The 12,500-nt window shown below is 43.4% G+C and overlaps 1 protein-coding gene across 1 annotated transcript in view; it reads left to right on the top strand.

Annotated features, from left to right (window-relative positions):
- LOC133550483 (FH2 domain-containing protein 1-like) overlaps nucleotides 1-12,500 on the top strand; it is a 51,366-nt gene that overhangs the window by 15,547 nt on the left and 23,319 nt on the right. The window contains exons 6-11 of the mRNA XM_061896463.1: nucleotides 4,333-4,433; nucleotides 4,500-4,570; nucleotides 4,635-4,742; nucleotides 4,803-4,873; nucleotides 4,944-5,061; nucleotides 8,834-8,892. Of these exons, the coding sequence (XP_061752447.1) occupies nucleotides 4,333-4,433; nucleotides 4,500-4,570; nucleotides 4,635-4,742; nucleotides 4,803-4,873; nucleotides 4,944-5,061; nucleotides 8,834-8,892 (528 nt within the window). The remainder of the gene's footprint in view (nucleotides 1-4,332; nucleotides 4,434-4,499; nucleotides 4,571-4,634; nucleotides 4,743-4,802; nucleotides 4,874-4,943; nucleotides 5,062-8,833; nucleotides 8,893-12,500) is intronic.

Genomic DNA, 12,500 nt, shown 5'->3' with positions numbered 1-12,500 from the left:
GCCCGGCATATACTTTAGTAGGTGCCTGCCTTCAATTACTGCCCGGCATATACAGTAGTAGGTGCCTGCCTTCAATTACTGCCCGGCATATACAGTAGTAGGTGCCTGCCTTCAATTACTGCCCGGCATATACTTTAGTAAGTGCCTGCCTTCAATTACTGCCCGGCATATACAGTAGTAGGTGCCTGCCTTCGATTACTGCCCAGCATATACTTTAGTAGGTGCCTGCCTTCGATTACTGCCCGGCATATACTTTAGTAGGTGCCTGCCTTCAATTACTGCCCGGCATATACAGTAGTAGGTGCCTGCCTTCAATTACTGCCCGGCATATACTTTAGTAGGTGCCTGCCTTCAATTACTGCCCGGCATATACAGTAGTAGGTGCCTGCCTTCAATTACTGCCCGGCATATACGGTAGTAGGTGCCTGCCTTCAATTACTGCCCAGCATATACTTTAGTAGGTGCCTGCCTTCAATTACTGCCCGGCATATACTTTAGTAGGTGCCTGCCTTCAATTACTGCCCGGCATATACAGTAGTAGGTGCCTGCCTTCAATTACTGCCCAGCATATACTTTAGTAGGTGCCTGCCTTCAATTACTGCCCGGCATATACAGTAGTAGGTGCCTGCCTTCAATTACTGCCCGGCATATACTTTAGTAGGTGCCTGCCTTCAATTACTGCCCGGCATATACAGTAGTAGGTGCCTGCCTTCAATTACTGCCCGGCATATACTTTAGTAGGTGCCTGCCTTCAATTACTGCCCGGCATATACAGTAGTAGGTGCCTGCCTTCAATTACTGCCCGGCATATACAGTAGTAGGTGCCTGCCTTCAATTACTGCCCGGCATATACAGTAGTAGGTGCCTGCCTTCAATTACTGCCCGGCATATACTTTAGTAGGTGCCTGCCTTCAATTACTGCCCGGCATATACAGTAGTAGGTGCCTGCCTTCAATTACTGCCCGGCATATACAGTAGTAGGTGCCTGCCTTCAATTACTGCCCGGCATATACAGTAGTAGGTGCCTGCCTTCAATTACTGCCCGGCATATACTTTAGTAAGTGCCTGCCTTCAATTACTGCCCGGCATATACAGTAGTAGGTGCCTGCCTTCGATTACTGCCCAGCATATACTTTAGTAGGTGCCTGCCTTCAATTACTGCCCGGCATATACTTTAGTAGGTGCCTGCCTTCAATTACTGCCCGGCATATACAGTAGTAGGTGCCTGCCTTCAATACTGCCCGGCATATACTTTAGTAGGTGCCTGCCTTCAATTACTGCCCGGCATATACAGTAGTAGGTGCCTGCCTTCAATTACTGCCCGGCATATACAGTAGTAGGTGCCTGCCTTCAATTACTGCCCAGCATATACTTTAGTAGGTGCCTGCCTTCAATTACTGCCCGGCATATACTTTAGTAGGTGCCTGCCTTCAATTACTGCCCGGCATATACAGTAGTAGGTGCCTGCCTTCAATTACTGCCCAGCATATACTTTAGTAGGTGCCTGCCTTCAATTACTGCCCGGCATATACAGTAGTAGGTGCCTGCCTTCAATTACTGCCCGGCATATACTTTAGTAGGTGCCTGCCTTCAATTACTGCCCGGCATATACAGTAGTAGGTGCCTGCCTTCAATTACTGCCCGGCATATACTTTAGTAGGTGCCTGCCTTCAATTACTGCCCGGCATATACAGTAGTAGGTGCCTGCCTTCAATTACTGCCCGGCATATACAGTAGTAGGTGCCTGCCTTCAATTACTGCCCGGCATATACAGTAGTAGGTGCCTGCCTTCAATTACTGCCCGGCATATACAGTAGTAGGTGCCTGCCTTCAATTACTGCCCGGCATATACTTTAGTAGGTGCCTGCCTTCAATTACTGCCCGGCATATACAGTAATAGGTGCCTGCCTTCAATTACTGCCCGGCATATACAGTAGTAGGTGCCTGCCTTCAATTACTGCCCGGCATATACAGTAGTAGGTGCCTGCCTTCAATTACTGCCCGGCATATACTTTAGTAAGTGCCTGCCTTCGATTACTGCCCGGCATATACAGTAGTAGGTGCCTGCCTTCAATTACTGCCCGGCATATACTTTAGTAGGTGCCTGCCTTCAATTACTGCCCGGCATATACAGTAATAGGTGCCTGCCTTCAATTACTGCCCGGCATATACTTTAGTAGGTGCCTGCCTTCAATTACTGCCCGGCATATACAGTAATAGGTGCCTGCCTTCAATTACTGCCCGGCATATACAGTAGTAGGTGCCTGCCTTCAATTACTGCCCGGCATATACTTTAGTAAGTGCCTGCCTTCGATTACTGCCCGGCATATACAGTAGTAGGTGCCTGCCTTCAATTACTGCCCGGCATATACAGTAGTAGGTGCCTGCCTTCAATTACTGCCCGGCATATACAGTAGTAGGTGCCTGCCTTCAATTACTGCCCGGCATATACTTTAGTAGGTGCCTGCCTTCAATTACTGCCCGGCATATACAGTAATAGGTGCCTGCCTTCAATTACTGCCCGGCATATACAGTAGTAGGTGCCTGCCTTCAATTACTGCCCGGCATATACAGTAGTAGGTGCCTGCCTTCAATTACTGCCCGGCATATACTTTAGTAAGTGCCTGCCTTCGATTACTGCCCGGCATATACAGTAGTAGGTGCCTGCCTTCGATTACTGCCCAGCATATACTTTAGTAGGTGCCTGCCTTCAATTACTGCCCGGCATATACTTTAGTAGGTGCCTGCCTTCAATTACTGCCCGGCATATACAGTAGTAGGTGCCTGCCTTCAATTACTGCCCAGCATATACTTTAGTAGGTGCCTGCCTTCAATTACTGCCCGGCATATACTTTAGTAGGTGCCTGCCTTCAATTACTGCCCGGCATATACAGTAGTAGGTGCCTGCCTTCAATTACTGCCCAGCATATACTTTAGTAGGTGCCTGCCTTCAATTACTGCCCGGCATATACAGTAGTAGGTGCCTGCCTTCAATTACTGCCCGGCATATACTTTAGTAGGTGCCTGCCTTCAATTACTGCCCGGCATATACAGTAGTAGGTGCCTGCCTTCAATTACTGCCCGGCATATACTTTAGTAGGTGCCTGCCTTCAATTACTGCCCGGCATATACAGTAGTAGGTGCCTGCCTTCAATTACTGCCCGGCATATACAGTAGTAGGTGCCTGCCTTCAATTACTGCCCGGCATATACAGTAGTAGGTGCCTGCCTTCAATTACTGCCCGGCATATACAGTAGTAGGTGCCTGCCTTCAATTACTGCCCGGCATATACAGTAGTAGGTGCCTGCCTTCAATTACTGCCCGGCATATACAGTAGTAGGTGCCTGCCTTCAATTACTGCCGGGTCAAACTCGCTTCCCAAAATAATTAGCGCATGCTTGATATTACCACCGGGTCAAACACGTCACGTCACGACTGACACTTCCCCTGTCATCATTTTCAAAATGGAGGAGGCTGATTTCGATACCGGTAATTTGAAATCTCATAAAGGGGAGAAGATTAAGAGCTATTCAGTAGGACTTAAGGTCCAAGCTTACATCACACTCAAATTTTCACTGCATGCCTTTGGTAAGTGCCGGAGTGAGAAGAGGTTTTAAAATAATTAGCGCATGCTTACTTTTACCGCATGCCTTTGGTAAGTGCAGGAGTGAGAAGAGGTTTTAAAATAATTAGCGCATGCTTACTTTTACTGCATGCCTTTGGTAAGCGCAGGAGTGAGAAGAGGTTTTAAAATAATTAGCGCATGCTTACTTTTACTGCATGCCTTTGGTAAGTGCAGGAGTGAGAAGAGGTTTTAAAATAATTAGCGCATGCTTACTTTTACCGCATGCCTTTGGTAAGTGCAGGAGTGAGAAGAGGTTTTAAATGAGTTAGCGCATGCTTACTTTTACCGCATGCCTTTGGTAAGTGCAGGAGTGAGAAGAGGTTTTAAATGAGTTAGCGCATGCTTACTTTTACCACATGCCTTTGGTAAGTGCAGGAGTGAGAAGAGGTTTTAAATGAGTTAGCGCATGCTTACTTTTACCACATGCCTTTGGTAAGTGCAGGAGTGAGAAGAGGTTTTAAATGAGTTAGCGCCCCGGCGGCAATTCAAGGAAATATGATATTGTTATGTTTATGCTACTTTCTGTCAGCATTTGACTTCAAGTTCAGCATTCAGACGTATTTCCTTCAGGAATTGCCTCATCTAGTTATTTATGCCAGAGCCTGACGGGACTATGGGCTTGTCCTTTTTGAACAATACCACCCCAGGCCAACAGGGGGCAGCGCAGGGTGCAAATGCAAACTGAAGGTACGCCCTTGTTGCCGCAGTTACGAGGAGCTCCTGAAGATGATGGTTCTGCGCGAGGAGTTCCTGCCTCTCGTGGCGGAGGTGAAGAACTCGCTGGCGGTGATGATCAAAGCGGCTAACGGTAGCGTCTCGCCACCTCACTTCCCGCTTTGCCCGACGTTTAAACGTCCCCGATGTCGCCCCTCAGAGCTGCTGGACTGTGACGACCTGCACGCCGTCATCCACCTGGTCCTGAAAGCCGGCAACTACATGAACGCCGTATGTGCTCCTCCCCCTTTTTGGGGTGTATAAAGCGTCACCTGCCGCTCCTCTGCCCGCACAGGGGGGCTACAACGCCGACGCCATGGGCTTCAGGATGACGTCGCTGCTCAACCTGGCCGACACCAAGGCCAACACGCCCGGCATGAACCTCCTGCACTACGTTGCCAAGGTAACAAGAGCCAGATGCTTTCTGATCCAAAATAACCACGTCAGCGTTTCCTGTGGGCAGCAAGCGGAGGACATCGACCCGGCGCTGCTGACCTTCCCCGGCCAGATGCAACACATCGCCATGGCGCTAAGGTGCCCGCCCCACAAACATCCCCCCCGCCTCCGCTATGAAGTCTAACCTCTGTGACCCAATGTTGGCTAGGATCTGCAAGGAGGAGGTGGTGGCGGACTTTGAGCGGGAGGTGAAGAGGCTGAAGGAGGTGAAGTTGTACACCTTCAGACATCCCGCCCTCTTCCAGCAGATGGAGACATTCTTCACGGTAGGACCAACTTCCAGTAGTCTGGAGGTCACATGACGCTCCCGCCTGGCATGATGTTTACGTGCAGCACTTTGCAACCTTTCTTCTCGTGCAATCTTTACCACTCAAAGACATTTTGAGCTGTTTCACTAAATGTGGGATGATGTTTACGTGCAGCACTTTGCAACCTTTCTTCTCGTGCAATCTTTACCACTCAAAGACATTTCGAGCTGTTTCACTAAATGTGGAATGATGTTTACATGCAGCACTTTGCAACCTTTCCTCTCGTGCAATCTTTACCACTCAGAGACATTTTGAGCTGTTTCACTAAATGTGGAATGATGTTTACATGCAGCACTTTGCAACCTTTCTTCTCGTGCAATCTTTACCACTCAAAGACATTTTGAGCTGTTTCACTAAATGTGGAAGACAATGGGAGCCACAATTATTCTGGCCAGTATCTACTGCTGGTCACCCAGCTGACAAGAATAAGGGCGTGCTATGAAGCCACCTTGTCTTAAACACCTTCTCCACCTGCTTGGCAGTCCAGCAACATGTGTGAGATGCACGCACTCGACTGGAAGGCACACTGCTTGACACAGAGTACACTGACGCTTGTCATATAAACTACTTTAACACTCCTGCTAATATGCGCCACATTGTGAACCCACACAAAAGAAGAATGACAAACACATTTCGGGAGAACATCCTCACAGTAACACAACATAAACGCAACACAACAACTACCCAGAATCCTTTGCATCCATGACACTTCCTGACTATGCTATACACCCCGCGAGCACCAAACCACGCCCACCTCAACCACGCAGGGAGGGGCGGGGTTTTGTGCTCGCGGGGTGTATAACATAGTTAGGTTTTGTAATGGATGAAAAGGATTCTGGGTATTTGTTGTGTTACTGTGAGGATTTTCTCCCGAAATGTGTTTGTCATTCTTCTTTTGTGTGGGTTCACAATGTGGCGCATATGAGTAGGATTGTTAAATTTGTTTATATCACAAGCGTCAGTGTACTCTGTGTCACCCAGCATGCCTTGCGGTCTCATACATGTGCCGATAGAAGCAGCGAAATGCATGTCTGGTCGGCACGCAAATAGCATTCCGTGAATGGCGGGCGCGATGACGTTAAGAGGACGTTAAGAGTAATATAATCACGGCACGCCCTTAATATTGTAGTCCGAGTAAAGATTGGAGAATGTTGACTCTGGGTGATGTCCGGGAGAGGCATTGAATTCCGGAATCTCCCCGCAACAATCTGGGGGGGCGGCGATTGTGCAGCTGAGCCGCGGGTTGCCGACCCCTGCTCTAGTTTGTGTGTGTGTGTGTGTGTGTGTGTGTGTGTGTGTGTGTGTGTGTGTGTGTGTGTGTGTGTGTGTGTGTGTGTGTGTGTATACATATATACATACATACAGTGGGGCAACAAAGTATTTAGTCAGCCAGCGATGGTGCAAGTTCTCCCACTTCAAATGATGACAGAGGTCTGTCATTTTCATCATAGGTACACTTCAACTGGGAGAGACAGAATGTGACAAAAAAACAATCCAGGAATTCACATTGTAGGAATTTTAAAGAACTTATTTGTAAATGATGGTGGAAAATAAGTATTTGGTGACTTCAAAGAAGGAAGATCTCTGGCTCTCACAGACCTGTAACTTCTTCTTTAAGAAGCTCTTCTGTCCTCCACTCGTTACCTGTATTAATGGCACTTGTTTGAACTCGTTATCTGTATAGACGACACCTGTCCACAGCCTCAAACAGTCAGACTCCAAACTCCACTATGGCCAAGACCAAAGAGCTGTCGAAGGACACCAGGGAAAGAATTGTAGACCTGCACCAGACTGGGAAGAGTGAATCTACAATAGGCAAGCAGCTTGGTGGGAAAAAATCAACTGTGGGAGCAATTATCAGAAAATGGAAGACATACAAGACCACTGATAATCTCCCTCGATCTGGGGCTCCAAGCAAGATCTCATCCCGTGGTGTCAAAATGATCATGAGAACGGTGAGCAAAAATCCCAGAACCACACGGGGGGGACCTGGTGAATGACCTGCAGAGAGCTGGGACCAAAGTAACAAACGTTACCATCAGTAACACTACGCCAATTGGGAATCAAATCCTGCAGTGCCACACGTGTCCCCCTGCTTAAGCCATTGCATGTCCAGGCCCGTCTGAAGTTGGCCAGAGAGCACATGGATGATACAGCAGAGGATTGGGAGAAAGTCATGTGGTCAGATGAAACCAAAATAGAACTTTTTGGTATAAACTCAACTGGTGGTGTTTGGAGGAAGAAGAATACTGAGTTGCATCCCAAGAACACCATACCTACTGTGAAGCATGGGGGTGGAAACATCATGCTTTGGGGCTGTTTTTCTGCTAAGGGGACAGGACGATTGATCCGTGTTAAGGAAAGAATGAATGGGGCCATGTATCCTGAGATTTGGAGCCAAAACCTCCTTCCATCAGTGAGAGCTTTGAAGATGAAACTTGGCTGGGTCTTCCAGCATGACAATGATCCCAAACACACAGCCCAGGCAACGAAGGAGTGGCTCCGTAAGAAGAATTTGAAAGTCCTGGAGTGGCCTAGCCAGTCTCCAGACCTCAACCCCATAGAAAATCTGTGGAGGGAGTTGAAAGTCCGTGTTGCTCGGCGACAGCCCCAAAACATCACTGCTCTCGAGAAGATCTGCATGGAGGAATGGACCAAAATACCTGCTACTGGGTGTGCAAACCTGGTAAAGACCGATAGTAATGCTTTGATCTCTGTTATTGCCAACAAAGGTTATATTACAAAGTATTCAGTGGAATTTTTGTTATTGACCAAATACTTATTTTCCACAATAATTTACAAATAAATTCTTTAAAATTCCTACAATGTGAATTCCTGGATTTTTGTCACATTCTGTCTCTCCCAGTTGAAGTGTACCTATGATGAAAATGACACACCTCTGTCATCATTTGAAGTGGGAGAACTTGCACAATCGCTGGATGACTAAATACTTTTTTGTCCCACTGTATGTATGTATATATATATATATACATACATACGTGTGTGTGTATATGTAGGTACATATATATGTATGTGTGTAACGCACTTTACATTTGTTAAAGTCCTACTGAAAGCCACTACTAGCGACCACACAGTCTGATAGTTTAGATATCAAAGATGAAATATTAACATTGCAACACGCCCGCTTTAGTTTACTAAATTGCAATTTTACATTTCCCGCAGAAGTATCGTGCTAAATCGTCGCGTTATAACGTGTGCGCGTGACGTCACACATTGTAGAGGACATTGTGTCCAGCAGCGATCCCAGCTATAATTCGTCTCTTTTCATCGCATAATTCCACAGTATTCTGGACATCTGTGTTGCTGAATCTTTTTCAATTTGTTCAATGAATAATGGAGACGTCAAAGAAGAAAGGTGTAGGTGGGAAGCGGTGTATTGCGACCTCGTTTAGCAACACAAACAGCCGGTGTTTCCTTGTTTATATTCCCGAAAGCTTTACTATGGAACAGAGCGGTCAAGTGAACATGGTTCCCTACCACATGTCAACCGGCAGGTTTCGGTGAGAAAATGGTGGTAATAAGTCAGCTCTTACCGTAGACATGAGCGGAGAGCTTACGTTGTTCCTCCTGTACCTGTCAAAGAGGCAGCTGCGGACTCTCTTGCCTCCTCCCACCGGCCGACCCCGACCGTCGGATGTTTCCACCGTGGAGGAGGGAAAAAAAAATAAAATCTCCGCCCGGCCCCAACGGCTGCTTTCGCCTCGTCAAGAAACGTGGCTTCCCTCGGAAACACTGCGGTCACACCCCTCCAACTTCTAGGTTGTACAGGTACGTCCATATAATCTCACTAAAACACTAGTAACACAATAAGCAGATAATGGATTTTCCAGAATTATCCTCGTAAATTTGTCTAATAACATCTGAATTGCTGTGCCGTTTAGTTTTTTTTGGGGGGTTTTCATTTATTTTTTTTATTTTTTTTTTCTAGTCCTTCACTCTCACTTTCCTTATCCACAAATCTTTCATCCTCGCTCAAATTAATGGGGAAATCGTCGCTTTCTCGGGCCGAATCGCTCTAGCTGCTGGTGGCCATGATTGTAAACAATGTTCAGATGTGAGGAGCTCCACAACCTGTGACGTCACGCGCACATCGTCTGCTACTTCCTGTACAGGCAAGGCTTTTTTATTAGCCACCAAACGTTGGGAACTTTATCATCGATGTTCTCTACTAAATCCTTTCAGCAAAATCTGGTGAAATGATGAAGTATGACACATAGAATGATGAAGTATGACACATAGAATGATGAAGTATGACACATAGAATGATGAAGTATGACACATAGAATGATGAAGTATGACACATAGAATGATGAAGTATGACACATAGAATGATGAAGTATGACACATAGAATGATGAAGTATGACACATAGAATGATGAAGTATGACACATAGAATGATGAAGTATGACACATAGAATGATGAAGTATGACACATAGGATGATGAAGTATGACACATAGAATGATGAAGTATGACACATAGAATGATGAAGTATGACACATAGAATGATGAAGTATGACACATAGAATGATGAAGTATGACACATAGAATGATGAAGTATGACACATAGAATGATGAAGTATGACACATAGAATGATGAAGTATGACACATAGAATGATGAAGTATGACACATAAAATGACACATAGAATGATGAAGTATGACACATAGAATGATGAAGTATGACACATAGAATGATGAAGTATGACACATAGAATGATGAAGTATGACACATAGAATGATGAAGTATGACACATAGAATGATGAAGTATGACACATAGAATGATGAAGTATGACACATAGAATGATGAAGTATGACACATAGAATGATGAAGTATGACACATAGAATGATGAAGTATGACACATAGAATGATGAAGTATGACACATAGAATGATGAAGTATGACACATAGAATGATGAAGTATGACACAGAATGATGAAGTATGACACATAGAATGATGAAGTATGACACATAGAATGATGAAGTATGACACACAGAATGATGAAGTATGACACATAGAATGATGAAGTATGACACATAGAATGATGAAGTATGACACATAGAATGGTGAAGTATGACACATAGAATGATGAAGTATGACACATAGAATGATGAAGTATGACACATAGAATGATGAAGTATGACACATAGAATGATGAAGTATGACACATAGAATGATGAAGTATGACACATAGAATGATGAAGTATGACACATAGAATGATGAAGTATGACACAGAATGATGAAGTATGACACATAGAATGATGAAGTATGACACATAGAATGATGAAGTATGACACATAGAATGATGAAGTATGACACACAGAATGATGAAGTATGACACATAGAATGATGAAGTATGACACATAGAATGATGTAGTATGACACATAGAATGATGAAGTATGACACATAGAATGATGAAGTATGACACATAGAATGATGAAGTATGACACATAGAATGATGTAGTATGACACATAGAATGATGAAGTATGACACATAGAATGATGAAGTATGACACATAGAATGACATGAAGTATGACACATAGAATGATGAAGTATGACACATAGAATGATGAAGTATGACACACAGAATGATGAAGTATGACACACAGAATGATGAAGTATGACACATAGAATGATGAAGTATGACACATAGAATGATGAAGTATGACACATAGAATGATGAAGTATGACACATAGAATGATGAAGTATGACACATAGAATGATGAAGTATGACACACAGAATGATGAAGTATGACACATAGAATGATGAAGTATGACACATAGAATGATGAAGTATGACACATAGAATGATGAAGTATGACACATAGAATGATGAAGTATGACACATAGAATGATGAAGTATGACACATAGAATGATGAAGTATGACACATAGAATGATGAAGTATGACACATAGAATGATGAAGTATGACACATAGAATGATGAAGTATGACACATAGAATGATGAAGTATGACACATAGAATGATGAAGTATGACACATAGAATGATGAAGTATGACACATAGAATGATGAAGTATGACACATAGAATGATGAAGTATGACACATAGAATGATGAAGTATGACACATAGAATGATGAAGTATGACACACAGAATGATGAAGTATGACACATAGAATGATGAAGTATGACACACAGAATGATGAAGTATGACACATAGAATGATGAAGTATGACACATAGAATGATGAAGTATGACACACAGAATGATGAAGTATGACACACAGAATGATGAAGTATGACACAAGAATGATGAAGTATGACACATAGAATGATGAAGTATGACACATAGAATGATGAAGTATGACACATAGAATGATGAAGTATGACACATAGAATGATGAAGTATGACACATAGAATGATGAAGTATGACACATAGAATGATGAAGTATGACACATAGAATGATGAAGTATGACACATAGAATGATGAAGTATGACACATAGAATGATGAAGTATGACACATAGAATGATGAAGTATGACACATAGAATGATGAAGTATGACACATAGAATGATGAAGTATGACACATAGAATGATGAAGTATGACACATAGAATGATGAAGTATGACACATAGAATGATGAAGTATGACACATAGAATGATGAAGTATGACACATAGAATGATGAAGTATGACACATAGAATGATGAAGTATGACACATAGAATGATGAAGTATGACACATAGAATGATGAAGTATGACACATAGAATGATGAAGTATGACACATAGAATGATGAAGTATGACACATAGAATGATGAAGTATGACACATAGAATGATGAAGTATGACACATAGAATGATGAAGTATGACACATAGAATGATGAAGTATGACACACAGAATGATGAAGTATGACACACAGAATGATGAAGTATGACACACAGAATGATGAAGTATGACACACAGAATGATGAAGTATGACACATAGAATGATGAAGTATGACACATAGAATGATGAAGTATGACACATAGAATGATGAAGTATGACACACAGAATGATGAAGTATGACACATAGAATGATGAAGTATGACACATAGAATGATGAAGTATGACACATAGAATGATGAAGTATGACACATAGAATGATGAAGTATGACACATAGAATGATGAAGTATGACACATAGAATGATGAAGTATGACACATAGAATGATGAAGTATGACACATAGAATGATGAAGTATGACACATAGAATGATGAAGTATGACACACAGAATGATGAAGTATGACACACAGAATGATGAAGTATGACACACTAGAATGATGAAGTATGACACACAGAATGATGAAGTATGACACACAGAATGATGAAGTATGACACATAGAATGATGAAGTATGACACATAGAAT

The sequence above is a fragment of the Nerophis ophidion genome, linkage group LG04 (genome assembly GCF_033978795.1).
Source record: "Nerophis ophidion isolate RoL-2023_Sa linkage group LG04, RoL_Noph_v1.0, whole genome shotgun sequence".
NCBI classification, from domain to species: Eukaryota; Metazoa; Chordata; class Actinopteri; order Syngnathiformes; family Syngnathidae; genus Nerophis; species Nerophis ophidion.
This window is presented reverse-complemented; position numbering and strand designations above follow the sequence as displayed.